Source organism: Myodes glareolus, chromosome 2 (genome assembly GCF_982192425.1).
Source record: "Myodes glareolus chromosome 2, mMyoGla1.1, whole genome shotgun sequence".
In the NCBI taxonomy this organism is placed as follows: domain Eukaryota; kingdom Metazoa; phylum Chordata; class Mammalia; order Rodentia; family Cricetidae; genus Myodes; species Myodes glareolus.
Window position 1 is genome coordinate 125,206,559 of NC_142027.1, and position 27,896 is coordinate 125,234,454.

Below are 27,896 nucleotides of genomic sequence, written 5' to 3' on the forward strand. Positions count from 1 at the left end.
AGGTTATTTTGAAGATTAGAAAGAACGCCTACTATGGCATATTAGTTTAAGTTACATTACTCTGTCTGTCTAAAACACCTGATTGGTCTAATAAAAAGCTGAATGGCTGAGGCTGGAGAGATGGCTCAGAGGTTAAGGGCACTGGTTGCTGTTCCAGAGTTCAACTGCTCTTCCTGAGTTCAACTCCCAGCAACCACATGGTGGCTCACAACCATCTGTAATGAGATCTGGTGCTCTCTTCTGGCCTACAGGGATACATGCAGACAGAACACAATATACATGATAAATAAACAAACCCTTAAAAAAAAAAAAGCTGAGTGGCCAATAGTTGAACAGGAGAGCGATAGATGGGGCTGCCAGGGAGAGAGAATAAATAGGAGAAACCTAGGTTTCAGAGATAAAAGAGGAAGAACAAGAAAAGGAGGAGAGCAGAAAGCCAGGGGCCAGCCCCCCAGCCACACAGCCAGTCATAAAGTAAGAATGAAAGAAAGACAAAAAGTCCAGAAGTAAAACGTTGTTAAAGAGAAATAGGATAATTTAACTTAGAAAAGTTGGTTAGAACAAGCCAAGCAAAGACTGGGCATTCATAAGTAAGAATAAGACTCCATGTATTTATTTGGGAGTTGGGTGGTAGGCCCACAAAGAGTTAAAAAAAAATCACCTACAAACACCTTAGTGTTTACTTAAACCTAACAAAAAGTACTGTATGTTAGTTTATAGAAAAGTTAGTATACCTTAAGTGCAAGTAGCTAAATAAGAGGCACAACATTTGAACACCGTGCAAATATGGCCAACATATCAAGTACGATATCTTACTGTATTCTCATCTTGTGCAACTTAGCGTTTTCTTAATACTGAATGGAGCTAAATGATACCTATAAATCAAATCCAATAAACAGATGAAGAAAACATGCTGTCCTTCTCTTTTTAAGGCCCTTCCACCCTCTTCCTGCATTTTGAGATAACTCCTCACTCTGTAGCCCAGGCAAGCTTGAATTTATAGCAGTCCTCCTGCTTCTGCCTTGGAAGTGACAGGATTATAGAATGGCCCCCTATGCCTACTCAATAAGACCTCTCAATTTAGCACTGTTTTATATACACCTATATTACCTTAGGTTATCATCAAATTTTAAGGATAATATTGGCCAAGGATATCAATCTCAACAACTTGACTATTACCAAATGGCAGAGACTCCAGAAAGAAGAAAATTTATCACTATGAATTCTTTTTAGAAAAACACTGAAAAAGCAAGCACCTGAACTGGGCATGGAGGCATAAGCCTTTAATCACAGCATTAGGAGGCAGAAATAGGTGGAGCTCTGTGAGTTCAAGACTAGCCTACTCTACAGAGTTCCAGGACAACACAGAGGAACCCTGACTGGAAAAACCAAAACAAACAAAACAAGCACCCAAAAATTTCAAAGCCAGTGTGAGAACAGAATAGGAAAGTCAAAGTCGCAGGATGAAAAAGGATTAGCCTTAAGAAGTCTTTTTAGAAAGTCATTACTATTACTTATATGTATATGTGCACATGTATACACTGTTGCCCACGGAAGTCAGAAGAGAATGTTGGATCCTCTAATATGGGTTCTGGAAACCAAACTCAAATCCTCTGCAAGAAAAGCAAAAATTCTTAACTATGGAGCCATTGCTCCAGGATCTGAAAGCCTCTTTTTAATTTCACATACAAAAAGCAAACTTTTCAACACTAGAAGCACTATTAATCATCTTGACTCTCAAGTGTTTAAAAATAATGCAAGGGAACCCATATTTCTCAAACATTCTTTTTTCAGTATTTCAGATCAAGTCCAAGGCCTCACAAATGCCAGGCAAGCCTTCTATCACAGAACTTCATCCTTTACTCTCAAAAAGAAACCATTTTAACTAGTCCTTATCAGCAAGGTTAAATGCCTGGACACTGCTTTACTTTTTGTCCTTTATGGAGTATCCATCCAAGGTCTCTGCACGCTAGGCAAGCATTCTATCCACAGCTCTATCTGCAGCCCTGGTCAGATACTTCCAGTCCTACTCCTTGCAAACTAATTGGGGATTATGCATTTTTCTCTAACAGGTAAAGAAGAGACTGAGACAAAGAATTCTATAAGCAGGCATGCATATTAAAAATAGTGAAAGCCGGGGGCTGGAGAGATGGCTCAGTGGTTAAGAGCACTGCCTGCTCTTCCAAAGGTCCTGAGTTCAATTTCTGGCAACCACATAGTGGCTCACAACCATCTGTAGTGAGATCTGGTGCCCTCTTCTGGCCTCCAGGCATACATGTAGACAGAATACTGAGAATATTGTATACATAATAAAAAAAAAATAGTGAAAGTCATAAGTGGTGGCACAGGCCTTTAATTCACTGACACTCAGAAAGCAGAAGCAGATATATCTCTATGAGTTTAAGGTCAGCTTGGTCTACATAGGCAGTTCCAGGACAGCCAGAACTACATATCAAGGAGTAGATAATGGCTCAGTGGTTAAGAGCCCTGGCTGCTCTTCCATAGGTCCTGAATTAAATTCCCAGCAGCTGGTGTCCATTTCTGGTGTTTATGCATATATGCAGACAGAATATGTATACATAATAAATAAATCTTTTTTTTTAATAAAAAAGACCTATGCATCGAGACCATGTCTTAAACAAACAAATATGATAAGGGAGAGGGATATTTTAAAACTCCAACAACTAGGTACCACTACCAGGTATGATCATAATCTCCTGTAGTCCTAGCATTTATTTGGAAGCAGAGGCAGGATGACAAGGCATTCTAAGAACTAATCTTGGCTATATATAAAAAAAATCAGTTCAAAATCAGCCTGGGCTGACTCCATAGTTAAGAGTATCTGGGATTTTGTTTTTTTGTTTGTTTTGCTTTTTCGAGACAAGGTTTCTCTGTAGTTTTGGTGCCTGTCCTGGAACTAGTTCTTGTAGACCAGGCTAGCCTCGAACTCACAGAGATCCACCTGCCTCTGCCTCCCGGGTGCTGGGATTAAAGGCGTGCGCCACCGCCACCTGCGAGCATCTGGGTTTTTATAGAGGATCCAAGCCTAGCTCCCAACACACCTATCAGGCAGTTTACAACTACCTGTGACTCCAGTTCTGGCCTCCAAGGAATCTGATGCCCTCTTCTGGTCTCTGAAGGCACCAGGTGTACACATGGTACACGTACATATATGCAGGTGCATCACATAAAAAACAAAGAAATTTCAAGTCTATTAGCAATCATTCCCTAATCCTATTTCCCTTGGCAGGCACTAATCTGTGATACCTTCTTAAAAATATATTTTATTAGCTGGGCGGTGGTGGCGCACGCCTTTAATCCCAGCACTCGGGAGGCAGAGGCAGGTGGATCTCTGTGAGTTCGAGGCTAGCCTGGTCTACAAGAACTACAAGAGTCTGTTTGCTTTCAGTGGTGCCAGGAACCCACATCTGGGTCTTACACATGCTAGGTGGGCTCTATATGTCTGTGCTACATCTCCAGCCTTAGGAAAGCTATCACAAACCATCCCAACCTTTGATTCCTTGAGTTTATTATGTAACTTTATATAAAGTATTTAGCCAACTTGACCTCTTTTTTTTTTAAGGATGAAACCTAGGGCCTCAAACATTCTACTTAAGTATTGTACCACTGAACTTTGTCACCAGTACTGCTTTTTATTATTTTCACTTTTTAAATTTATTTATAGTTTATGTATGAATATTCTGTATGTATACCTGCATGCCAGAAGATGGCATCACATCCTATTATAGATGGGTGCGAGCCACCATGTGGTTGCTGGGAATTGGAACTCAGGACCTCTTGAGAGTAGCCAGTGCTCTTAACCCCTAAGCCATCTCTCCAGCCAGCCCCACTAGTCCCATTCTAACTGTTTTTAGTTTGTTTTTTTAACAGAGTGTACACTGTCTATTTTAAAAAAACCTTCAACATATAAAGGATAAATGTAGGAACCTAAATGCTTCCATAGCTAAAAAACTGCCAATCTAACCTAATGAGAAAAAGCACAGGTTAGCTGTATTTAGTCTAGCTAGAGAAGCAAACAATGCTATAACATCATTAAGACCCAAGAATAAAGATTAGGGCAGCTGGACAGTGATGGCACACACCTTTAATCCCAGTACTCGGGAGGCAGAGGCAGGTGGATTTCTGAGTTCAAAGCCAGCCTGGTTTACAAAGCAGGGCAAACACAAAGAAACCTTGTCTAGAAACTCCTTCCCCTAAAAGTGATTAGAGCATTAATCCCCAACAAAGGAAACCACTGATCCAGGAGGAAAAGTTTCAGAATGAACCCAGGCTGACAGAGACCAGTGCTCCCCGTCTCACACTAAGATGGTGATAAAATGGTGCAGGTGACTGCTAAGGTCCACAGGACACCAATAAGAGAAACGGAGGACAGTGTCTGCATTACAGGTCCTTCAATGTCTGATCTAGACCAGCTTCAGCTAAGCCAAACGCAAACAGCTGCACAGAGTGGAAGATTCCACTGTAACATCATCTGGAGGGCCTAGTGGTGGATCACAATAAAATGATTCCCAATCAGAGACAACTAGAATTCAAATACCCTAGCTCCTCTATGTTCTCTATGACCTCGCCTGCCGCACAGGACCTCCTGCGGTCTGCACTGCTCCTCAGCACTTTCAGGAAGTTCAGGTGTGCTTCTCACAAATGGGAACTGGGCTTTTTCAACAGACGGCAAGAGTGAAGCAGAAAATCAAAAAATGTTAATTCTGTTGGCGGGAGATCTGTTTAGGAAGTGACTTGAGTTGAAACCTGAACCAGGAGGCAGTGCTAAAGTGAAGACTAAGCAGGAGTCACAGGTGTCAATCAGCGTGTGCACTGCAGTAGCTGAAAACACAAGCAGGGAGGCTGGCCCGCAGTGAGAGCTCCGGCTTCAGAAGAAACAGGGGAAAAGAAGGAATCGCTTGGCTTGGGGAGCCACGCGGAAAAGTGAGCATGGTGGGGAATTTTGAAGCAGGGTCCAATAAGCACCCAAGGCTTCATCGGAAACTCAGAAAACCCGGCCAGAAATGTCACTCAGTTGGCATTGCTTGCATAACTTTCATGAAGTGCCGGGATCGATCCCCAGCACCAAAAGAACACCGAGCATGGTGGTGCAAACCCCTGCGACCCCAGTTTCTGGGAGGCGGAGGCAGAAGCGTAGTAAGTTCAAGCCCATCCTCGGCTAGACAGCCCGTTGCAGGCTAGCTTGGTCTACAAGAGGCCCTGTTTACAAACAAAACCAAACGAGTCGCTACACGGCGGCTGCCTCGGGCCTTACAAAAGGCTGCAGGGAAACTTTTAAAAAAGGCGCCACTCGGCGCACCAAGGATGCTCTCGATGCCGAGTGTTGCGGCCCCCGTCCTACGCCGCAGCGGGACCTCCAGGTCTGACACTCGGAGGACGGGGTCTCTGAGACGCCGCCGCCGCCGGAAAAGGCCTCGCCGCCCGCGCAGCCTCGGCGGGGCCACACGGTTCCTCCAGCACCTCAGCCCCGGCTCCCAGACCGCCGCTCCCCGCCTCCACTCACGGGTTGTTATTACTCATGGTCAGCAGCAAGCTGCTGAGAAGCCGCACGTTGGAGTGCAGCCCCGCGGCCGCCATGTCCCGCACATGGTCTATCACGCTCATCCTGCCCGGCGACAGCGCGGCCCAGCAGCAGCTGACAGAACTCCCGAGAGCGGAGCGGAGCCGAGGATGGGGAAGGTTCCAAAATGGCGGCGGCGCTGGGGTCTTTCGGGTCCAGACGCGGCTCCACCCCCGAGGATATAGGTAGCTATTGAGGTGCCTGAGTAAAAAGAAGCGCCCGGGGAGCGACAGGGTTTTTGCCATCTTTAGGGGTAAACTTTATTGAGGGCTGACAACGCAATAGAAGGAAGCCCAGTAGGAATACCGACTTTGTTTGAAATAAAGCCAGCCCGAGGAATGGATGCATCTACAAGGCTAGTAACATTGTAAGGAGTCCATCACAAAGAAGGTAAATATAGCAGAGGTGGAAAACTGACAGTTAAAGTTGAATTTTTGAATCAGGCGCCCAAGGGCCGACTTTTTTACAACTACGCGTGCGCACCAGGTGAAGGTGCCACGCCCCCTCCTCCGGTGGCTTGTATCCTGTTACCCTAAGTAGATTCCTTGGTGCAAGGCATGGTTTACCAGGTAAAGTGACCCAGTAGATCGGGGGGGCGGCGGGGGGAGGACGTAAGAAAGGAGAGATACAGGAATGAGCGAGGGTCGCTGCTAACGCCGCAGTTAACATCTCGAGCCTTTACGAACTCGTTATTAGGTTGCATGTTCAGAAACCATAACGCTTAAGCCATTCCCATAAGGCTATGAGAGCCGACTCAGCGGTTAAAAACAAACAAACAAAAAACCCCTACATGCTCCTTTTGCAAAGGACACGAATTCGGTTCCCAGTACCTTTCCTGGCGGTCCACAACCGTTGTGTGAGTCCAGCTCCAAGACATCCGACTCCTTTCCCCCTGATTCCATGGTCATCTACATGCATGTGGTACGCAGACACTCAGGTATGCACGACACTCATCAAAATAAATTTTAAAATTTAAAACTTTGAATTCCCTCTTTGCCAACGAAGAAGCCAAAATTTTAAAATGTTGAAACCGAAGCTGGGCGACCTGAGAGTAAGTAAGGCACTTCCTGCCTTTAAGCCTGGCCATCCGAATTCAGTCCCCTATGTCCAACATGGTGGAAGAAGAGAACTGACGCCTTCAAATTGTCCTCTGACCTCCACACAGGCACAACAGCCATGTGCCTTTCACCCCCAGAAAGGAAATAGGTAAATGCAAATAACAAAATTTTAAACTGAAGCTGTTTGCTTAAATTTGAGATTCAAGGTCTTAAAAAAAAGGTTTGTTTTCGTTACTTTATTTAGGGGTGTGTGTGTGCGTGTGTGTGTTCATGCACACGTCTCTACCTTCCCAGTGCTGGGATCACAAGCCTGAGCCACTATTCCTTGCTTACTTACATAGATGCGGGGTTAGAACTCACATTCTCAAGCTTGCGTGGTATGGTGGTTTGATTGGCATGGCCCCATGGACTCCTATATTTGAATGTTTGGTTCCCAGCGAGTGCACTGTTAAGGAATGATTAGGAACTGCGGCCTTACTGGAGGAGGTATGGGGCAGATGTGGGGCTGTCAAGAGCCCATACCAGGTCCAGTCTCACTGACTGTCTGCCTCCATCTTTCAGATCAGGTGAAAGCGCTCAGCCATGCCTGCCGTGACCTTGCTTCCTGTCATGATGATCATGGACTAATCCTCTGAAACTGTAAGCAAACTCCCAATTAAATGCTTTATTTTATAAGTTGCCTTGGTCCATGGTGTCCTCTCACAGCCATAGAACAGTAACTAAGACACAGAAACCACTTCACCAGCTGCTGAGTCCTTGTCACTTTGGGTTTTTTTTTTTTTCCAGTTTTTCGAGACACGGTTTCTTTGTGTGGCTTGGGAGCCTGTTCTGAAACTTACCCTGAAACTAACCAGGCTGGCCTTGAGCTCACAGAGAACCACCTGCCTCTGCCTCCCAAGTGCAGGGGATTAAAGGTGTGCGCCACCACCACCACCTGGCATATAACACACTCAACAGTAACCAAAGAATGGAAATGAGTATTGAGCAATCCATGAAGAATCAGATGGATACACTCATACAGTGTAACGCTGCTGAGGGAAAAGAACTGGAAAAAAACTGATCATGAAATAAGAAAAACAGATCTCAAAAATATTATGCTAAAAATAAAATTCCCCTAGGTGAAGGAAGCCAGATGGAAAGTGCTGGCTAACTCCAACTCCACTTATGTGAAGGATCAAGACACAAACAAACCCAGAGAGCCAGGAAGTCATCAATAACTATGGGCTGTCCTGCCCGGACCTGGCCCAAGGGTGTGAGGGCTGTGGGAGTTGCGGAAATGGGGGAAGCCAGACCTGAGAATGAGAAAGGGTGGCCAGTGAAGTGGGCGGGAGGGGGGTGTGTGCTTCTTTGGAAGCCGGAGGAAGACTATGAATCCTAGGTGAGAACAAGCCATCAAAGAAAGAGGCCAAGGGAGATGAGAGCAGCCAGTGGCAGTCTGGGTGAGGCGGTGAAGACTCAGAGCTGGAAACAGACGTGAAGAGGGACGGATAGGTCCCTCCGTCACCAGTGGCGAAAGCTGGGAGGCTCTCAGAGACCAAACTGTGACCTTTAGCCAATCCCTAGGATCTTCGTTAGAAGTGTGACACAGGTTATCCTATAACTCATGATGGAGCTGAAGCTGGCTATGAACCCTGATCCTCCTCTTCCACCTCTCCATGGCTGACAGGTTTTTCAGGTGGATTGTGGCATAAGTGCATGATGGGGTCAGGAAATTTGCCAGGTTCAAGACATGGGGAAGTCTTTCATAAGTAAGTAGAGGATGGCTACTGGAATCTTGGTCCACTGTGTAGGGTTCAGCTGGCTTGAAACGGTTTTCAACACCACAGTTAGCCATTGCGCAGCTCTTCCCTCACACTGTGCCTCACATTAAGCTGTCCTGCTGCAGAGTGCTGGCCTTCCACTTAGGATGGGTTTTGGCCTCTGGGTAACACTGGTAACGTTTTGTTTAAAAAAAGTTTCAAGAATCTTGGAGATCTGTTGGTCAAGGACGAGGTGGTGCAGGCTAATAATTCCAAGACTGCCTCTGATCAACACCAGTCTAAATATCTACATGAAATGCTGTATCATTGTTTTGTTGTTGGTGGTGGTGGTGGTGGGTATTTTTGTTGTTGTTGTTTTGGGTTTGTTTTGTTTTGTATTTATTTTTCCAGACAGGGTTTCTCTGTAGCTTTGGTACCTGTCCTGGAAATTAGGTCTTGTAGACCAGACTGGCCTCGAACTCACAAAGATCTTGCCTCTGCCTCCCAAGTGCTAGAATTAAAGGCATGCACCAGGCTCATTATTTTTAAAATAGTGACTGGAGAGATATCTCAGTGGTTAAGAGTCTTTGCTGCTCTTCCAGAGGAGAGATTTTACTTTGGAGACAAAGTTTCTTGAAGGTCTGGCTGTCCTGGAACTCACAGAGATCCTCTGCCTCTCAAGTACTGGGATTAAAGGTGTCTGCCACCATACCTTGCAAAACTAAAAATTTTAAAAATTAGTAAATAAATAAAAGCCTGGTTAAGCCGGGTGGTGGTGGCGCATGCATGCCTTTAATCCCAGTACTCAGGAGGCAGAAATAGGCAGATCTCTGTGAGATCAAGGCCAGCCTGGTCTACAAAGTGAGTTCCAGGACAGGCTTCAAAAAGCTACAGAGAAACCCTGTCTTGAAAAATCAAAAGAAAAAAAAAAAAAGCCTGGCTAATGGGGCTGGGGCTGGGGAGATGGCTCAGAGGTTAAGAGCACTGTTGCTCTTCCAGAGGTCCTGAGTTCAGTTCCCAGCAACCACATGGTGGCTCACAACCATCCATAATGAGATCTGGTGACTTCTTCTGGCATGCAGACATACATGCAGGCAGAACACTGTGTACATAATAAATAAATAAATCTTAAATAAAAAAAAATCCTGGCTACAGGTTTGAGGCTTGCCAAGGGTACTTACTGAGAGGCTGTCCCAAACAACAACCACCAAAGTACAAAGAAGGCTGGTGTGAACTGATGTTCCCAGTAAAAAGCCACACCTATATTGACAATTCTACAGGGCTGGGCTGGTTGATTGATTAGGTCTCCATGACTGTGGAGAATTAAAATGTTGACATTCCAGAGCCAAAATTATCTTGGACTTTTCTTTTTTTCAGTATAGGGTCTCACAGTGTAACACTGGCTACCTGGCTAGCTTGGAACTCACTGGCCTTGAACTCACAGAGATTCGCCTGCCTCTGCCTCCTGAGTGCTGGGATTAAAGGTGCACGCCACCACCACCTGGCTCCAAGTTAGTCTCAAACTCAAGATATCCATCTGCCTCTGCCTCCCATGCTCTGAGATTAAAGGTGTGTGCCAACACATTACTTTTTTTCCCCTTTCCTTTTTTTTTTCTTTCTGGTTTTTCGAGAAAGGGTTTCTTTGTGTAGTCATGGCTGTCCTGGAACTCACTTTGTAGACCAGGCTGACCTCGAACTCACAGAGATCTGCCTGTCTCTGCCTCCTGAGTACTGGGATTAATGGCGTGCGCCACCACCACAGAGATCTAGTCTTTTTTTCTTAAATGTGTGTGCACCATGCACTTGCCTGGTGCCCAAGGATCCACCAGAACTAGAATGGTGCCTGCTTTGCACCATTATGTGGGTGCTGAGAACTGAACCCAGGTCCTCTCCAAAAATAACAAGTGCTGTTAACTATCATGTTCTCTCTCTCTCTCTTTCTCTCTCTCTCTCTCTCTCTCTTGTCCCTCGTTCTTCTTATCAAGGAAGAGGCTTCAGGGTGGTAACTGGCCTGAGCGTTAGGTAAGTCACATGACAGTGCACAGTGACACAAAGGAACCACAGTGGAAGAAGCTGGCACACCCCAGGCCTTTTCCATATGCCCAGCATCACACAAAGGGCCTACATCTCTCCCTGATGTTTCTCAGAAGTCTTTCCTACACGGGGAAACACAGTTTGGCTTCTCTAAGTGACTCTGGCAGGATTAGGTGTCCCACTGGTGGGACAAAGAATTTGCCTGGGGTTGGAGAGATGGCTTGGTGGTTAAGAGCACTGATTGCTTTTCCAGAAGACCCGAGTTCAGTTCCCAGCACCCACATAACAGCTCACAACTGTCTGTAAATCCAGTTCCAGGGAATCTGACACCTTCATACCAATGCATATAAAATAAAGTTAAATAAATTTTATATATATATAAAGCTTGCATGAACAATGGCAGGGGAATAAATGACATCACCTTTCCAACCAGTTGGCCCTCTTTTCATAGAAGGGACCAACTGGCAAGACAACACTTAGGGCTTCTCAGCTGCTCCAGGGACACCTGTGCAAGGGACAGACAGTATTTAGAGGTAGCTTTGAGACAGGCACATCGTGGGGCAGCTTGGGACATCCAGAGTCCAGTCACCATGGCCCACAGCCCCCTACAGGAAACCCTTCATTCCTATGCCACACCCATCAACCCTTACTTCTCAGACTTCAGCTACTTCTTTCCTGATCCCATGTCTCTGGGACCCTAGTCTCTGGTCCTACAGTCTATCAAGTCTATAGCCAGTGACTAAACCCCAATAGGATGACAAGAGAAACTGACTGTGCTGAAATACAATAACTAAGAAGCAAAAGCCAAATTTAATGATACAATGAAACATTTCTGTCTTTCATTTTTTTCTTTTTGAGACAAGGAGACAAGGTCTCACTGTGTAGCCCAAGAGATCCAAATGCTTTTGCTCCCTAAATGCTGGGATTAAAGGTGTATGCCACCACTCCTGGCAAAAAAATAATAATAATAATAAAATAAAAAAATAAAATAAAAAAAAGTTGCTTGTTTTTGTTTCTTAGACATAGGGTTTCTCTGTGTAGCCCTGGCTGTCCCAGAACTCACTCTGTAGACCAGGCTGTCCCTGAACTCCCAGAGATTCATCTGCCTCCACCTCTTAAGTGCTGTCATTAAAGGCCTGTGCCACCACTGCCCTGCTAGATTTATTTACCTTTTTTTAGGATTTACTTATTGATTGATTTTATGAATCTGACACTTTTATGCCAGAAGATGGTATCAGATCCCACCATAGATGGCTGTGAGCCACCATGTGGTTGCTGGGAATTGAACTCAGGTTCTCTGGAAGAGCAGCCAGTGTTCTGAACCGCTGAGGCATCTTTCCAACCCCCACTTTTTATTTAACGTGAGTATTTTGTCTGCATGGCCTGTGGAAGTCAGACGAGGTCATCAGAACCGCTGGAACTGGAATTGAGGATGAAGGTGAACCACTAAGTGCATACTGGAACCAAACCCATGTCTTCTGCAAAAGCAACAAATATTCTCAGTCCATCAGGCTCAGATTGCTAACTGCCCGTTCTGCTGACTTCAGGTGTGTATTTCGGTAAACTACCTCTTTTCATGATAGTCCTGTATTTGCCCCGTGAACTTCTCATAATTGTTAAACTGCTTTGTTTTGATTTTATTTTCGAGACAGTGTTTCTCTGTGTAACCCTGTCTGTCCTGGATCTCACTCTGTAAATCAGGTTGGTCTTGAACTCAGAGAACCACCTGCCTCTACCTCCCAGGTGCTGGGATTAAAGGCGTGTGTCACCATACAGGCTAGGGTGCACTGGATTTTAAAGTGTCAACACACTGCAGGTCGCCTGTGAACTGGAGCTTCAGAGCCAAGGCAAAGTAGAAACCCATGGACGATTCATCTCAGCATAGACACAGAGCAGATGTGGCCTGAAAATTACACCCTGCTGATGGAGTGGCCTTCTAACATCTGTAAACACAAATGAAAGGGCAAACAAAACAAACTGCTTTCAGCATGAGTGCTACAGCTATCTCTGGACAGAGCCTCAACCACTGATTTTTTTTTTTTTTTATTAAGATCTTCAGTACTAATAGTTTTTGGAAGAAGAAAAAGTTAGAGCGAAAGAACGCAAATCAATCTTGTTCCAGTATTTCCGTGCACTGTGTCCTTTCTTCACCGGATGATAAATGACAGCAATTAGCGCCCTAGTAAAATGACGAATATAAACAGGATGCTTATGGGAAAAGAACAAGGTTACCAAACTGGCTCTTTATTTATTACCTGCCACTATTATTAAAGGGCTGGGAATTGAACCCAGGGCCTTGTGCATGCTCGTCAAGTGTTCTGCCACTGGGCTACAACCCCAACTGCTGCTGCTGGTTTTTTTTTTTTTGAGACAGGATCTCAAACTGTCCCTAAGCTTGCTATGTAGCTGATGACTGTAAACTTCTGATCCTCCTGCATCCACCTCCTGAGTGCTAGCATTACAGGCAGGTGCTGGGAATGGAAAGCAGACTGGTGGCTGGATTATTTTCTCATCAATGAGTAGGGAATGGCTGGACCAACAAGACTTCATACTTAAACATCTGCCAGGGTTGGGTCCCATTCAGTTCAGTTCCCAGCACACATACAAATTTTGACGCCTATTGCTAAAGTATTCTTTTAAATTGTACTTTCTAGTGTGGCAGCATACTCCCTTAGTCCCAGCATGGGGGAGGCTGAGGCAGAAGAAATTTTTTTTTCTTTTTCGAGACAGGGTTTCTCTGTAGCTTTGGAGCCTGTCCTGGAACTAGCTCTTGTAGACCAGATTGGCCTTGAAGTCACAGAGATTCACCTGCTTCTGCCTCCTGAGTGCCAGGATTAAGGGTGTGCGCCACCATTGCCTGGCTAAAGCCAGTCTTCATAGTGAGTCCCAAGCTAGCCAAGGCTACCCTGCCGCAAACCAACAAGTCATGGGGAGGGGACAACATGACCTGGGATGGCTTAGCAGGTAAAGACAATTGCCACTAAACCTGACAACCTGAATTTAATCCTAGGGACTGACATGCCGGGAGAAATGACCCAAGAATACCACCTTTTTGCTTTAAGATGTGTCTTTTAATATACATAGGGCTTTTTTAAAAAATTTTTTTTCTTATTTTCCTGTTTTTTTTTCACACTGGGCTTGCACCCACAGCCTCTATCACTAACCCTTTTGTCCAGCCCTAGACAGGTTTGTACATAGCCCTGTGCTGGACTGAAAGCGGTATTTAACTAGTTTGTAGCTCATACACACATCCTCCAGAGCACTGAGCTCAGGAATTCAAATGACACTCAGTCAGGCATGGCGGCACACACCTTTGATCCGAGCACTTGGGAGATGGAGGAGTTGTTATCCTTGGCTACCTAGACAGTTTCAGGCCTTTGAGTTACTTGAGGCCCACTCTAAAGAGATAATAAACATATCTACTTATTTAAGGCAAGTGAGGTGGCTCATGAGCATCTGGGAAATGGAGAGGTTGAGGTAGGACTTCCTCAAGTTCAAGATCAGCCTGGAACTCTGTCTCCAAAACAGAAATTCAAAGTCAGACCATGGTGATGCACGCCTTTAATCCCACTCTGGATCTCTGAGTTCCGGGACAGTCAGAGCTACATAGTTGAGACCACGTCTCAAAACAAACAAACAAACAAACAAACAAAACAAAAAAGAAAGGAAAATGGACAAAGACAGTTTTCTGGAGAAGGTGCTTAAGTGGTCATATGCAAAGCAACTACCCATCTTAGAGAAACAGAGATCAAAGCACAATGAGACGCCATGTTACAGTCACAGGAAAGCAAAGGAAGGAAACAAGCGTTGGCGAGATGGGGGTACACAGCATGGTTGCATGTCCCTGTGGGAATGTAAAACAGTGCAACTGCTGTTCTCCAGAAGGCTAAACAGTTCCCATGTGACTCAGCGGTTCCACTGAGGGATAGAATAAGCAAAAATGTGCACACCAATGTTCTTGGCAACACTGTTTGGTCAGAGCTCCAAAATAGAAACAACACAAATGTCCACTGGATGATGAATGAATAAACACAATGTGAGCTGCACCAAGACGGAATATTACTCAGCCATAAAAAGGAACGAGCTACACACAGATACAACACGAAGATGCTGTGCTAAGTGAAAGAAGCCAGATTCCTCTTACATGAGGAACGGGGGACTTAGAAACATGCTAAGTGAAAGAAGCCAGACTCAAGGGCTGGATTATCCACTATAGGTCTCTAGTATATGAAATATCTAGAGTAAAGAAATCTATGAAAACAGGGAATAGATTAGGTTAGTCCAGAGGCTGGGAACAGAAAGACTTTGGAGCAAAGGAGGAAGGTCACACATCTTTTGGGTGTGATAAAAAGGTTGTGGCATTTAGATGTAGGTTATGGTTGTGAAACTGCACATATATACTGACAACCATTAAAATGTCCATTATTTGAAAGACTATGATGGGGCCTGGCACAGTGGAAGACACTTGCGACAATCCCAGAATAAGAAGTCGGGGCAGGAGGATTTGGGGTTTAAGGCCCATGTGGGAGGCATAGTTGCGGGCCACCCTGGGACTACATATGTAGTGAGGCTGTCTCAAAAAAGACAAACCAAATCATAAATATAAAAACCAGTCCCCCACTCTCAAATATACCACCCACACCCCTTTCCATAAAAGGTACAGTGTAAGCTTTATCTCAAAAATGTTTTAATTCAATGTCTAAGATAAGCAATGACATTTATTACGTATTAAGTACCAGCTTGAAATTGCCGAAAATTCAGATCACCCGACCCCTCCCCCCCAAATTCTTGATCAAGAGCTTTTCTGGCAAAGACACAATCGCTCCTCACTTCATGATCCATTATGAACGGACACAAAGAACTGTGTACACCTTGATGTGATGCTGCCCAGGGCTTTGCAGGCGGTGGCTTCCCGGGCTCCACTCACTGCCCAGGTCCCGAGAGACTCTTGTTCATGAACTGTCTCTTCACAAAGCAAGTCCACCACTGTCAAAGACACAAGGCAAAACTCAGGGTCGGGGCACAATGCAACCTCAAGGGCAGGCCAGATTTCCAGTTAACTTATGACACACAACTGTATCTAAACTAGCTTGGCATCTTACATTAAATTAAAGGTGACCACAGCAGAAAAAGTAAATGTGTTTACTTGCCCTCCATAGGTGTGAGACTTACATCCATCCATAGATAGAAAGGGGGGAAAGGTGTGTGAGCCAGACATAGTAATGTACCCATATACTGCAGAACTAGTGAGGCTGAGGTAGGGGGAGCTCAAGGTCACCCTTGGATGTGTAGCCAGTTCTAGCCCAGCTTGTGCTATTTTCTCAAACCCCACCCTCCCCAGGGGTCCCTACCACGTACTAAATACACACCAACTGCTCCTTGTGACTGTTCCCTACACAATGCAATAGAGTCATCATTTACATGGAATTCGGTATGATATGAGTGTGGGTAACCTGAGGCGTTCAAAGCCCACAGAGGATACACAGAGGCTATATACAAACGCCATGCCATTTTATATAATACCCACAGACTGGATCCAATGGCTACATATCCCATACACAAACCCTGTGCATGACTGGAATCTGTTCATTAGTGAGTGCAGGGCAGTGAACCTGCATTGCCAAGCCCTCCAGGTTGGGCAGAAGTGAGTGTTCTTGTGACAGAAGGCTTCGGTGGCTTAAAAGGCAACAGGGCAAAAGGCTCACCTTGCTGGGTTTATCATTCTGAGGGTCAAAAACTTTCTCACAGAGCCGCAGTCCAGTCTCCTGCCTCAGCTGCTGTAGGTACGCCCGCATCACTTCTGAAACAGGGAAATCTGCATGTGAGGAGATATGCCAGACGCACTGCCTGTCCAGCCAGACACTGATCTTAGCAAGGTACCTGTATCCATTCGAACAGCTTAGAGAAAGAAAGAATGGTCCAGATCACTGTGTGTGCGTGCATGAGCAGGAGATGGTTCACTCCTTCCTTGGTGTGGGTCCCAGGACTGTCAGGGTTGGCAGTGAGCAACTTTACCGGTTGAGCCATCTTGCTGACTCCAAATGGTCTTATAACTACATTCATTTTGGCCCAACAGTCTCTGCATGTGACACTTGTTAGCAAGCTCTTCTGTGAGAGTAAGGTGACACATGTGTGCTGAGTGCCTCACTGTCAACCTAAGCACCAGTCACTGGGCTGGGGGGATGGATAGTTCAGTGGTGAAGAAGCTTGCTGTGTGAATCTTCAACACACACGTAAAGGTAAGATGGGCACAGTGGAGGCGGAGTCAGGGGGTTCCTTGAGCAAGCTGGCCAGCTACACTAGCTGGATCAGAGAGCTCCAGGGTGAGCGAAAGAGCCTGCCTCAATATGCAATGTGGAGAATGACCAAGAAGACCTGACATCCATCTCTGGTCTCCACGCACACAAGTGAACATGCCCACAAGTGTATTCACACCCACACCTACTTGCTTGCCTCCACACCATATACAAAAAATGAACATCAATCAAGGCAGAGGTTCATGAGTTCAAGACCAGCCTGGACTACAGAGAGACCACATCCAAGAAACAATCGAAAAACCACAAATCAACACCAACAGTTAAGATGAGCTTGCACTCGTGCGCACACACACATACACACACCCTCACATGCACAGTCCTGTCTCACCATCCTCCTGTTTGTTCGCAGGTTTGGCATAGATGGCATTGAGGGGAAAGCCAGGCTCTCCAGGAATGGGGAAGTTTGTGATTCCAAGTGTGTACATTTCTTTCTCGCCTTGGCTCCTGGAATTGCACTAAAATTAAAGGACACATTTGATAAGAAAAAGAGTAATTCCCAAACTCCAGCTGCTTGGTGCCAGCAGCTTCCAGGAGTATACCAGGTTTCGTGAGTGCCCTTCTGCAGCAAGTGAACCTGCAACCCTCTTCAGAACACTGTTGAAGAAGTAAAACCAGAGAAACTATGGCAGTGGAATACAATAGCTAAAACACTGAAAACCAAACTTACCAGACAGGAACACATTTCTCTTCCTAAATGCATACATTAATTTTTTTTTTAAGTTTTCTGAAACAATCTTACTACATAGCCCTATCCTAGAACTTGTTATATGGACCAGGCTGGCCTTGAACTCACAGAGATCCACCTGCCTCTACCTCCAGAGTGCTGGGATTAAAGGCGTGTGCCACCACACTGGCCCTAATAAGATCTTATTAGTTAAATTCTGAAGTAGTGATAAATTTGAACACATTTCAAAGTCAGCTCTTTCAAATACACGAGGACTGTGAGCCTCTAAGTGGGAGAGATGCTAACATGCTGTGTCCTGCTGTCCACTCCACACCCGATGCAAATGCTCAACTGTTCTCAGAGGATGAGGGAGACTACTGTCTCTCCTGACACCTCACCGCCCTCCTTCATGTTAGTTCCCTATGGGTTCAGAGACTGCAGCAGAGAGAGCTTTGGCTTCTCCTCTGGTCTCAGCAAACCCGGGTGGTTTTGAGGGATAGCTTGTCTCTCTGTCTGTTGTCCTTATGTGAAAAGCCAAGCCTTGTTACCTTTTGAAGTTTCTTTAGACACTCAGAGATGTAGAGTGTGATGTAGATCAAAGTTCTATCTGCTTCATTCTGCGAGGGAAAAGAAAACAACATAATGGCCACATGAGATGGACACTTCAGAGCATGTCTGCCTTCATTATCCATTGGCAACCCACAGGGTGCACGGTCTCCCCAAGCCCAGCTGCATGGCTGCTCTGCTCCACGGCTCCTTTCTCATGCTGTATAAGGTGGAGAACGAACAGTTGCAGGGGATTATAAGAGTGTGTTTTTAAAAAAGAGAGAGAGAGAGAGAGAGGGTTTCTCTATGTGTACCTCTGGCTGTCCTGGAACTTGCTTTGTAGACCAGGCTGAGCTTGAACTCACAGAGGTCTGCCTGCCTGTGCCTCGCAAGTGCTGGGATTATATGCGTGTGCCACCACTGCCCAGCTAAGGTGGCTTATTTTTAAAAACCATTCTTCCCTTGAGTGTCTCAGAACAGACACATCCTTCCTTGGCAGTGGAAGAAGTCATTTCACATGACCAGTTCTGGGAGAGCCCTAGAGAGCCCTACAGGCCCGACATCTCAACCTACCAGCAGGAGAATCTAAAGACAGTGACTACTGACCACATGTGGTCTGTATCCCAGGCCCAGTTTTATAGTTATAGTTAGAAAAAAGGTTACACATGCCCCCTATGCTCTGCTTTGTGATGAGCCAGAGTCTCTGTTTCACAGCCCTGGCTAGTCTAATTCTTGGACAATCCCTCAGCCTCTGGCTCCTCACAGGCGCACTACATCCAGCCTGTCCCTATTACACCTCTCACAAACAGCACAAGCTGCTCAGTGCTGGACAGTGTCCATATCCTGTTGGATCCTGATATCCCAGAGTCGAGCAAGCAGAGTTTGAAGTCACACAGTTTACAACACTGTCAAGAACATTCCTTGCCCTTCTTTGTGCCTGGCTCATGGCAGTAGCTCAGGAGATGTTTTGTACATCTGTCCCCTTTATTCTCTCCTTGAGCACCCTCCTCACAGGGAGAGAAGGGGAGAAGTGGTTCAAGGAAGGGCCAGGTCATTCATGGTTCCCTCCCCTCCATCCCAGCTGGGTCCACAACACAGCAGTGCAATAGACCGCCCCTCTGAAATGTTTGGGACCAGAGTCTTCCAGATGCTGGCATGGTCTGCATTTGGGAATATCTGCATAGATTTCACCAGTTAAACATCCTGAGTCTGAAACACTCCAAAATCCAGTTTGTAGCTTAGGATTCTGGAGCATTCCAGGCCTGTTTGTTTTTTAGAGTAAGGAAGAAGGGCATGTTTTTATTTTTTTGAAACAAAATTTCAGCTTGGAACTCATAACAGTCCTCTTGCCTCAGCTTGGTATGACAGCAATTTATTCTGTGTCCAACCTGCACATATACAAGAGTAGTGGGAGGCAGAGGCAGGAGAACTACTACAAGTTCCAGACCAGTGTGGCCTATATAACAAGTTCCAGCCAGCCCTACATAGTAAAGCCCTGTTTCAAAGAAAACAAGCAACATATGAGACTTTGACTAGTTATCCATAAACATGGGCCTGGCATTTCCTGGATGCTTAATCAATACTAAGTAAATACAGATGCATCTAGACCGGGGCTTGGCTAACTCTATCAAGACTGGATAATAAATGAGCTTTCTAGGCTTTGGGGCTAATGCAGTCTTTGTTGTGGCTGGTTAGCCACTGTTCAGTATGAAAGCAGCCCATGGCCAATACATAAACAAATGAACATGGCTGTGTTCTAACTAAGTTTATTTGCAAAAAGAGGCAGTGGGTCATTTGGCCTGCAGAATAGCAAAGATTTTGAAGGGGAAGAATAAAAGCTAACACGGGCTGGGGTGAAAGCTCAGTGGGTAAGAGCAGCCGCTTTCTCAGTGGGCCTACGTTTGTTCCCAGAACACACATGGCAGCTTACAGTCATTTCTACCTTGAGTTACAAGGGACTCAACTCCCAGTTCCCTCCTCTGGCCCATACGGGCACTGCACATATGTGGTGTGTACATGCATGCACATACACAGATAAATAATCTCTCTCTCTTTTGAGACAGGGTTTCTTTACAGAGACCTGGCTGTCTTGGAACTCACTATATAGATCAGGCTGGCTTCTAATTCATACAGATCTACTCGCCTCCCAAGTGCTGGGGTTAAAGGTGTATACAACCATGCCTAGCCTAAAATAAATAATCTCAAAAAAGGAAAAGAAAAAGATAAAGAAAAATAAAAAAAGAAGGAAAAGAAAAAAAAAAAAAAAACACAACCCAACCCAACCCATAGCCTTTCCCACTCAGCCTCACTTCAGACTCTAGTCTCACTGTCATTTCATTTAACTCTCCCAGCACCCCTGACTTCAAAGTAGATTGATGGATGGATTTTTGTTTTTTCTGGGTTTTCAAGACAGGGTTTCTTTGTGTAGCCCTGGCTGTCCAGGAACTCACTCTGTAGACCAGGAACTCACTCAGGCTGACCTTGAACTCACACAGTCCTCCTGCCCTTGCTGGGTTTAAAGGTGTGCACCACCACCGCCCAGCTCAAGTAGACATTTATCCCCATCTGAAATCTAAGCATCCCCAGCCCTGGAAGTTACCTTAATTTCATAGTTCTTGAAGAAGACATTGGCCTTGAAGTAATAGATGGCTTCATCCACAATATCTGTGTCTTTTGCTAGGGAGGAAGGAAGGTAGAGATATTACCAAAGGGAAACGGTCAACCCACAACTGTAAGGAGAGGTCTCCAAGTGTAATTATCACAAGATCTGGAGTTGGATGAAGTAAAATGAGGCTGGGGCTAGCTGGAGAGATGGTTCAGGCATTAAGAGCGCTGGCTGCTCTTGCAGAGGACCTGGGTTAGTTCTTGGGGATCTGGTGCCCTCTTCTGGCTCAAATGTCACCAGGCAAAAACACTCATGTATAAAATAAAATCTTAAAAAAATAAATAGGGCTACTGAAATACAGTCTTCAATAGTATTTCTAGAAACCAATGTCGTTTATTTTTAGTTTTACTATCTCTGAAAAAAAATCTATGTGCTCATTAGAAAAATAAATTCAATCAATTAAAAAAAATTACCATCTTAATTCTTACTACCCAGAGCAAACCATCACTGCTACTTAGTAACCATTTAAGACCTCAATGCACTTATAAAAATGGGCTGAGACACGAGCTATCGCCCTTTAAAAACAAAACAAAACAAAACAAAAAAACCAAAAAACAAACAGAAAAACCTTCTATGTGTGTCTGTGTGTATGCCACATGAGTGCAGAGGCCCATAAAGGCCAGAAGAGAGCATCAAATCCCTTGGAGCTGGAGTTACAGGTGGTTGTGCTGGGCCCTCAACTCTGTCCTCTGGAGCAGCAGGAAGCACTCCTTAACCACTGAGCCATACCTCCAGCCCCAACACTCTAACAAAGTGCCCTGAAAAGGAAAAAACATCCAATATAATTTTATTTGAACCCGTACGCTGGAGTTTCAAGGGAAATACTCAAATTATTTAGGAACATTGGGGTTCAGATAACCTTCTCTCTTTTTATGGAAACTGTGGTCTAAATACAGCATGAGCTGTTCTAAGTGGCCACATTGAGGAAAGCCAGAAGCACTCTGTGACAAACAGATCTCATTAAACAATTTCTCTGGCAATCTTTTCTTCTCTCTTTTTCATTTTGAAAGGACAGACTTTCTGGGTTTGATACGCAGCAGCTGGCTGCAGCAGGCCACCGACAGACACTTCCTGTCCTCAGCTGCCGTAGTCTCCAGTGGTGCAGGCAGAGCAGCCCTAAGGCTGCAGCCCTGGGCGACCCCATTACAACCTAGCTAGTTCCTCCGCTGAAGGATCCAGTGGAGTATTTTACTCTAGCTGTGTTCTCTGCATTCTGCTCTCAAGAAAAGGAAACTTCTCCTGAGCACCTGGGAGGAAAGAGCAGGAGAGGGGACCTGGAGCAGAACATGGTTCACAAAGACATCTAGAGGTATTTGCACAACAGAAAATAATTTTTCTGCAGCTGATCTTGAACCCTGGGCCTCAGACACGCCATGCACAAGCTTTACCATGGGGCTGTCCCCCTGCCCCAGAATTCATCTCATCAATGCTAAGATAACTCACAACACAGACATCTACTCCAACAGTTCCAGTCCTTTGGCAAAGGAAGAAGTCACCCCTCATTTGTTTAGTTTCTTAGGCTCTTATTTTTCCTCGAGGAGTCAAGGAAGATGCTTAGTGTTTTCTCCATTCTAGGTTGGCTGTGTCTTCCGGCACAATGTGTTATCTGTAACCATACAACAAACGGCTCTTCCTTGCAAACTGGGCCAACGTTCTTTTTCTTTGAGCTGTTAACATTTTAGTATTGATGTTTTCCTCATGTCTGCCTTTTCCCATCTGCTCCTTTTTCTCAGAATCAAGTAAAAACTGGGGTGACTTGCCAAATCTATTGAGTTTACTTATGTTTCACCCAGTGTTAAAAACAATTCACGTAAGAGGAGGTCAAAGCGAATCTGGCAGAGGAGGGGCAAGGGGGCGAGGACACAGATGGGAATTGTGGTCTTGGAAACTGTTAGGCTGGACACTTTGAACCCAAATGGAAAAGAACCCTGAGACTCACTCTCGCGGGGCGCGGGTCCTTTGAACTGACTTCTGATGGGCAGCAGCGCCATGTTGCCGACAAGTTTGGTGTCAGGGTCCATGAGAGAAGAGTGGTAAGCCTGCAAACAGGGAACAAAGACAAGAAGCATTACAGGACAAGGCCAGTCCTCCAAAGGAAAACACCCACCTGAGACTAACTCAGGGAGAGGGGTGGCAGCACCAGTGTGACCAGCTCCTAACTCAAGATACCAACCAGCAGATGCTGAGACCTTCTGTCAGCTGGTTGTTAAGCACAGCCATGCCCCCAAACTAAATCAGATGTGCAAAACAGAAGTAATCAGTACCTACCACTTCACCATTTTAAAACCTTACATTTGACTATTGTCTGTGTTCCTTTTTTGTTTTTTTGGGGTGGTGTTTTGAGACAGGGTTTCTCTGTGTAGCTTTGGAGCCTGTCCTGGAACTAGCTCTGTAGACCAGGCTGACCTTGAACTCAGAGAGATCCACCTGCCTCTGCCTCTCAAGCGCTGGGATCAAGGGCATGCACCACTACTACCCGGCTTTGTTTTAAGATGGCGTTTCCACTATGTAGCCCTGGTGGTCCTGGAACTCACAACAAAATCTTTTTTTTTTTTTTTCTTTTTTCTGTTCTTCTTGAGACAGTTTCTCTGTGCAGCCTGGCTGTACTGAACTCACTATGAAGACCAGGCTGGCCTGGAACTCAGAGAGATCCACCTGCCTCCACCTGCAGAGTGCTGGGCTTAAAGACATATGCCACACACTATATCTGGATTTACTGTCTATGTTCTTTGTTCCTTTTTTCATTTTATTCACATGCATTGATGTTTTTGCCTGCATTCATGTCTATGTGAGAGTCAGACCCCTGGAACTAGCGTTACAGACAGGGTGACCTGTCATGTGAGTTCTGGAACTCAAACCCGGGTCCAGTGGAAGAGCAGCCAGTGCTCTTAACCACTGAATCATCTCTCCAGCCCCTACTGTCTATATTCTTAACATTCTTTTATCCTACTAGTATTTTGTGTGTTTGGCCTCATGGATCTGGCTGTATATGTGTGGGGGTATACATGTGTTTGTGTGCAGAGGTCAGAAGTCAGTGTCAAGTACCTTCCTCAATCGCTTTCCCACTTTTATATTTGAGACAGGGGCTCTCACTGAGCCGGAAGCTCACCTACTGGCTCAATGTCCAGCCAACAAGCCCCAGAGATCCTCCTATCTTTCCTTCCCAGCACTAGGTTTACAGGAATGCCACCACACCTAGCTGTTTTTGTGGAGTCTAGGACTGAACTCGATCTGCATGCTAGAGTAGAAAACATTTCACCAACTGAACCTTCACCCCCGCACCAGCTCTTCCTGAGATAGGATCTCAAAACAGACCTGCTTTTTGAGCCGCCCTGCCTGGCCTGGGACTTCCTAGGTAGACCAAGCTGACCTCAAACTTTGAGAGAACTGCCTGCCTCTGCCTCCTGTGCTTATATCCTTAGGCTAGAAATGTGGTGTGGAAGGATATCGTTTCCTCCTGATGGGAGCATTCCATAACAGAAACCATACAAAACGGGTTTCTCACCCTCCAGCTAGCCAGGACCCACACCCTAGTTTTGAAATCTGCTACTCCTTATCTTTAAGTCTCCAATCAATCAAGACTGAATGATTCTTCCTTGAGCCTGTTTCCCGACCCCCTTCAACCCCAACAGGGATCCATGTGGCCCAGGACGGCCTCTCACTATGTGGGTGAGGCTGGCTTTGAATGTATCCGCCTGCCTCTTACCTCCCCAGTGCTGAGATGATAGGACTAGGTAACCACAGTATTGGCTTCAGGCATGCTAGGTAGGTACTGTACCAGCTAACCTCTATGTCTCTGGTGAGCAGGTAGGAGCTACAGGAGAGGGAACGTCGTGCTGACAAACAACTTCATATGCTGGTTTCTAGTTTTGCTTTTTATGTCTGCTGTGAACAAAACCATTCATTCATTCATCAAATGACTGCTAAGCACCGTTTTTGTGCAAGATAGAATGAATGACAGTGTAATTTTTTTAAGATTAAAGAATATTTTATTGACCATGCAGTGGTGGCACAAGCCTTAATCCCAGCACTTGGGAGCCAGAGGCAGGTGGATGTCTCTGAGTTTGAGGCCAGCCTGGTCTACAGAGTGAGTACCAGGACAGGATCCAAAGAAAAACACAGAGAAATTCTGTCTCGAAAAACCAAAACAAACAAACAAAAACCCAAATTTATTAATTATGTGTATGTTTTGTATCTGTGCATGGGAATTTCTGTGTGGATACAGTGCCCACACAGTGTCTAGAAATGGGTGCTGGGTTCCCTGGAGTTGGTGGTTGTGAGCTGCTGGATATGGATGCTGGGAACAAAAATTCTAGTGCTCTTAAGAGCAGCGTGAGAAGCCGGGCAGTGGTGGCGCACGCCTTTAATCCCAGCACTCGGAAGGCAGAGGCAGGCGGATCTCTGTGAGTTCGAGGCCAGCCTGGTCTACAAGAGCTGGACAGGCGCCAAAAGCTACAGAGAAACCCTGTCTCGGTTTAAAAAAAAAAAAAAAAGAGCAGTGTGAGAATGGGGCTTTTTCCCCTACAGACGGTAACTAGCCCTTCAAGAGTCAACCTGTCCCACCTAATAAAACTTTTATGCACTTTTAAAACATTTTTTAATTTATGTAATTTATGTGTTTATGTATTATAGTGCATGCCAGAAGAAGACATCAGATCCCATTATAGATGATTGTGAGCTACTATTTGGGTGTTGGGGATTGAACTCGGAACTTCTGGAAGAGAAGCCAGTGCTCTTAACTGCTGAGCCATCTCTCCAGCTCTTATGCAATTTTTTATTTCTCTACCTGGTAACACTTCTGTTACCCAAAGGCACTGCTACATTGCTAGAACCTGACAGCCCGAGGGGTTGACTCTTTTCCCCCTCCCTTCATTTCCTTCATGAAGAATCTTTGAAAACTAGCCAATCGTGAAAGACACAGTCACCATCTGACTGAGAATAAGACCTAGATGAGCTACCCATCCCATTGTGCTCGTTAGCTCAGTTTGGGTCCAGGTCATGCTACACCCTTTTCTGGAAAAAAGAAACTGCTTCATGAAGTTGCTTTTGCTTTATTCATGTGTTTCTTTGTGTGACACCGAATATATGTGTTTCCAACAGCAGCAAGCACTCTTCACTGCTGAGCCATTTCTCTAGGCCCTCATATGAGATCAAATATAGACACATACAGGCATATGTGTGATGTTTCACGCTAATAGAGAAAGCTGACATAAAATAACCACAGGTTAAGTCCAGAACTTTCTTTGTCCAACTAGAATGAGCACAGCATAGCTTTTCTTTCTGGCTTAAACTCTGGCTTTACTACTTGTAAGCAACATTGTGCAAGTCACTTAATTCCCTGAGCCCTAGTTCCTTCAGGAAAGCCAAAACAGTGTCATCCTGAGAATGAAGGGCTCATCTGGACAATAACTCTGGGTCTCCACATACATCTCAATGGTCAGTAACTGTAAGATTCATTAAGACTCATAAACCTTACAAAGCTCAACATGGTGATGCAGGTCTGTGATCCCAGCTACCTGGGAAGCTGAGGCAGAAGGATCACAGGTTCAAGGTCAGCCTGGGCAACTTTATGAGACCCTTTCTCAAAATAAAGGGCAAAACAGAGGTGGGGATATAGCTCAGTGGTAGAGGGTCTATGTAGCCTGCAATGAGGCTCTGAGTTCAATTCTCAGTGCGGCCACCACACACACACACACACACACACACACACACACACACACACACAGCTGAAAGTTACACCTGTTCTCCTTTCACCACCCGTCACTGGACACTGTAGTGGCCTTTTTGCACATGTTCATGCATGCGTTCATGCATGTTTGTGTGTGAGGACACAGTCAATGCTGGGTTTCTTCCTCAATTACTTCTAGCATTTGTGTGTGTAGTGTATGTATATGTATTCATGTGTGCATGCAGGTGTATGAGTACACATGTGGAGGCCAGAGGTCTCTTCCACAACTGCTTTTCTCTTTATTTGTGAGACAAGGAGCCCCAGTGATCTCTATACCTTCCCAGCTCTGGAATTACAGGCAAGAGCCCCTTCCCCGGCTGCTTAACTGGGTACTAAGCAGCCAAACTTAGGTTTGTCCTTATGCCCTAAACACCTAAGCATTTAATCTACTGAGCCATTTTCTCTCTCTGAACCCAGAGCTTGCTGATTAAGACGATGAGCCCAGAGGATCTGCCTGACTCTTGCCTCCCCAGGGCTGAAGGAATAAACGTGAGCTGCTCCCACCCCCATCTCTTGCACAAGCACGTTCCAGAGCCTATTGTTCCCCCATATTTTGGAGACAGGTTTTATAGCTATATAGCCCAAGCTGACCTAGAACTCAAAACATAGTCCACTTCAGCCTGAAATTTGCAGTCCTCCTGCCTCTGCCTCTAAGTGCTGGAATGAGAGATAAGTACCACCATGGAGGCTAGTGTTGTCCTCCATCTTTTTTCTTCATAGGATTTGTTAAGATCTGAAACTACCTCCTATTTATATTTACATGGTAACTGTCTACCCGTTAAAATGCGAACTCCTTGAGAGGGCCTTAGTCGCTGCTGTTACCAGTGCTGGTTTCATAGTGAGAGTTCAGCATGTCCAATGTGGACTTCATTCAGTTATCCCTTTACTAATCTGCAAAACGGAACCCATGATGGAGACTGGCGTCAGATGTTAAGGACTACCAGACTATTCTCATTTTTTCCTCCCACTCGAAAGCACACGACAAAGGAAACTCCTGGAAACCAGTGCTGACTCGGTGGGGGTCTGGGAGTAGAAATGCAGTTACAACAGGGAGGACAAGGTAGGGATCCGTCAGGGAAGTGATCTTGACAGATTAGCAGCAGGCCCACCAGAGGCGGAGGAGGAAGTGGAAGTGACAAGGTGTGGGGGTGGGGGAGAAAAGGAGAAGCTGGACCCTAATTTTAAAATCAATAACAAGCCGTCGCTCTTAACTTCGAGGCTCTCGGGTGGGATCTGGGAACACTGCAGGTCTCGAGAGAAAACAGCGAGGAAAGGGGTCCTGGGGCTGGAGGCAAAAAGCCGGGGCAGGAGAGGAGGGCGGCAGTTTCCCCTCTCCCCGGCCTTCTAGAGCGGGACTCCCGTCCCTGCGGGCTCGAAGCCTTACCGGCATTTTGGCGGTGTCCGGATTCGATCCAGAGAAGCAGGACTCAAGGTAACGCGAAACGTTTCCGGCCAGCGAGCCTGGGTGGAGTGGGCGGAAGTGATCCGGAAGAGGCGGGCAAAGCGAAGAGATGCACTTCCCGTCTAGCTTCCGCCCCTGTTGCTGCGGCTGCGCTAATCAAAA

The 27,896-nt window shown here is 45.6% G+C and overlaps 2 protein-coding genes and 1 long non-coding RNA gene across 5 annotated transcripts in view; 1 reads left to right on the plus strand and 2 right to left on the minus strand.

The window, feature by feature from the left end:
• Anapc7 (anaphase promoting complex subunit 7) overlaps positions 1–5,716 on the minus strand; it is a 28,325-nt gene extending 22,609 nt beyond the window's left edge. Inside the window, exon 1 of the mRNA XM_048447365.3 lies at positions 5,525–5,716. Coding sequence (XP_048303322.1) covers positions 5,525–5,625 — 101 coding nt within the window. The 5' untranslated portion in view covers positions 5,626–5,716. The remainder of the gene's footprint in view (positions 1–5,524) is intronic.
• A 356-nt stretch (positions 5,717–6,072) lies between these two features.
• Positions 6,073–13,130, plus strand: LOC125408790 (uncharacterized). 3 transcript variants are annotated; one of them, XR_014998347.2, is made up of 6 exons: positions 6,083–6,150; positions 6,389–6,518; positions 7,201–7,278; positions 10,364–10,400; positions 11,805–11,959; positions 12,065–13,130. It is a non-coding gene; the product is annotated as an uncharacterized LOC125408790 (long non-coding RNA). The 3 variants fall into 3 exon arrangements; XR_014998346.2 differs by lacking the exon at positions 6,389–6,518 and having other exon boundaries at positions 6,073–6,150; XR_007234579.3 differs by lacking the exon at positions 6,389–6,518 and having other exon boundaries at positions 6,073–6,150; positions 12,114–13,130.
• Positions 13,131–15,082: 1,952 nt separating this feature from the next.
• Positions 15,083–27,875, minus strand: Arpc3 (actin related protein 2/3 complex subunit 3). Its single transcript, XM_048447366.2, has 7 exons — positions 27,717–27,875; positions 22,544–22,643; positions 20,539–20,615; positions 17,942–18,010; positions 17,058–17,184; positions 16,118–16,212; positions 15,083–15,398 (listed from the first exon to the last, which is right to left on the minus strand). The coding sequence occupies exons 1-7, from the start codon at positions 27,720–27,722 to the stop codon at positions 15,336–15,338; spliced, it is 537 nt and encodes a 178-aa protein (XP_048303323.1). The 5' UTR covers positions 27,723–27,875; the 3' UTR covers positions 15,083–15,335.
• Between the last annotated feature and the right edge of the window lie 21 nt (positions 27,876–27,896).

What these genes read in the sequence shown, in the direction of transcription:
- Arpc3 (XM_048447366.2), bottom strand. An exon ending in TCAAGAACTATGAAATTAAG is followed by an intron (nt 18,011 to 20,538) that starts GTAACTTCCAGG and finishes TTTCCCTCGCAG; the next exon opens with AATGAAGCAGATAGAACTTT. An exon ending in GTCTAAAGAAACTTCAAAAG is followed by an intron (nt 17,185 to 17,941) that starts GTAACAAGGCTT and finishes CTTTAATTTTAG; the next exon opens with TGCAATTCCAGGAGCCAAGG.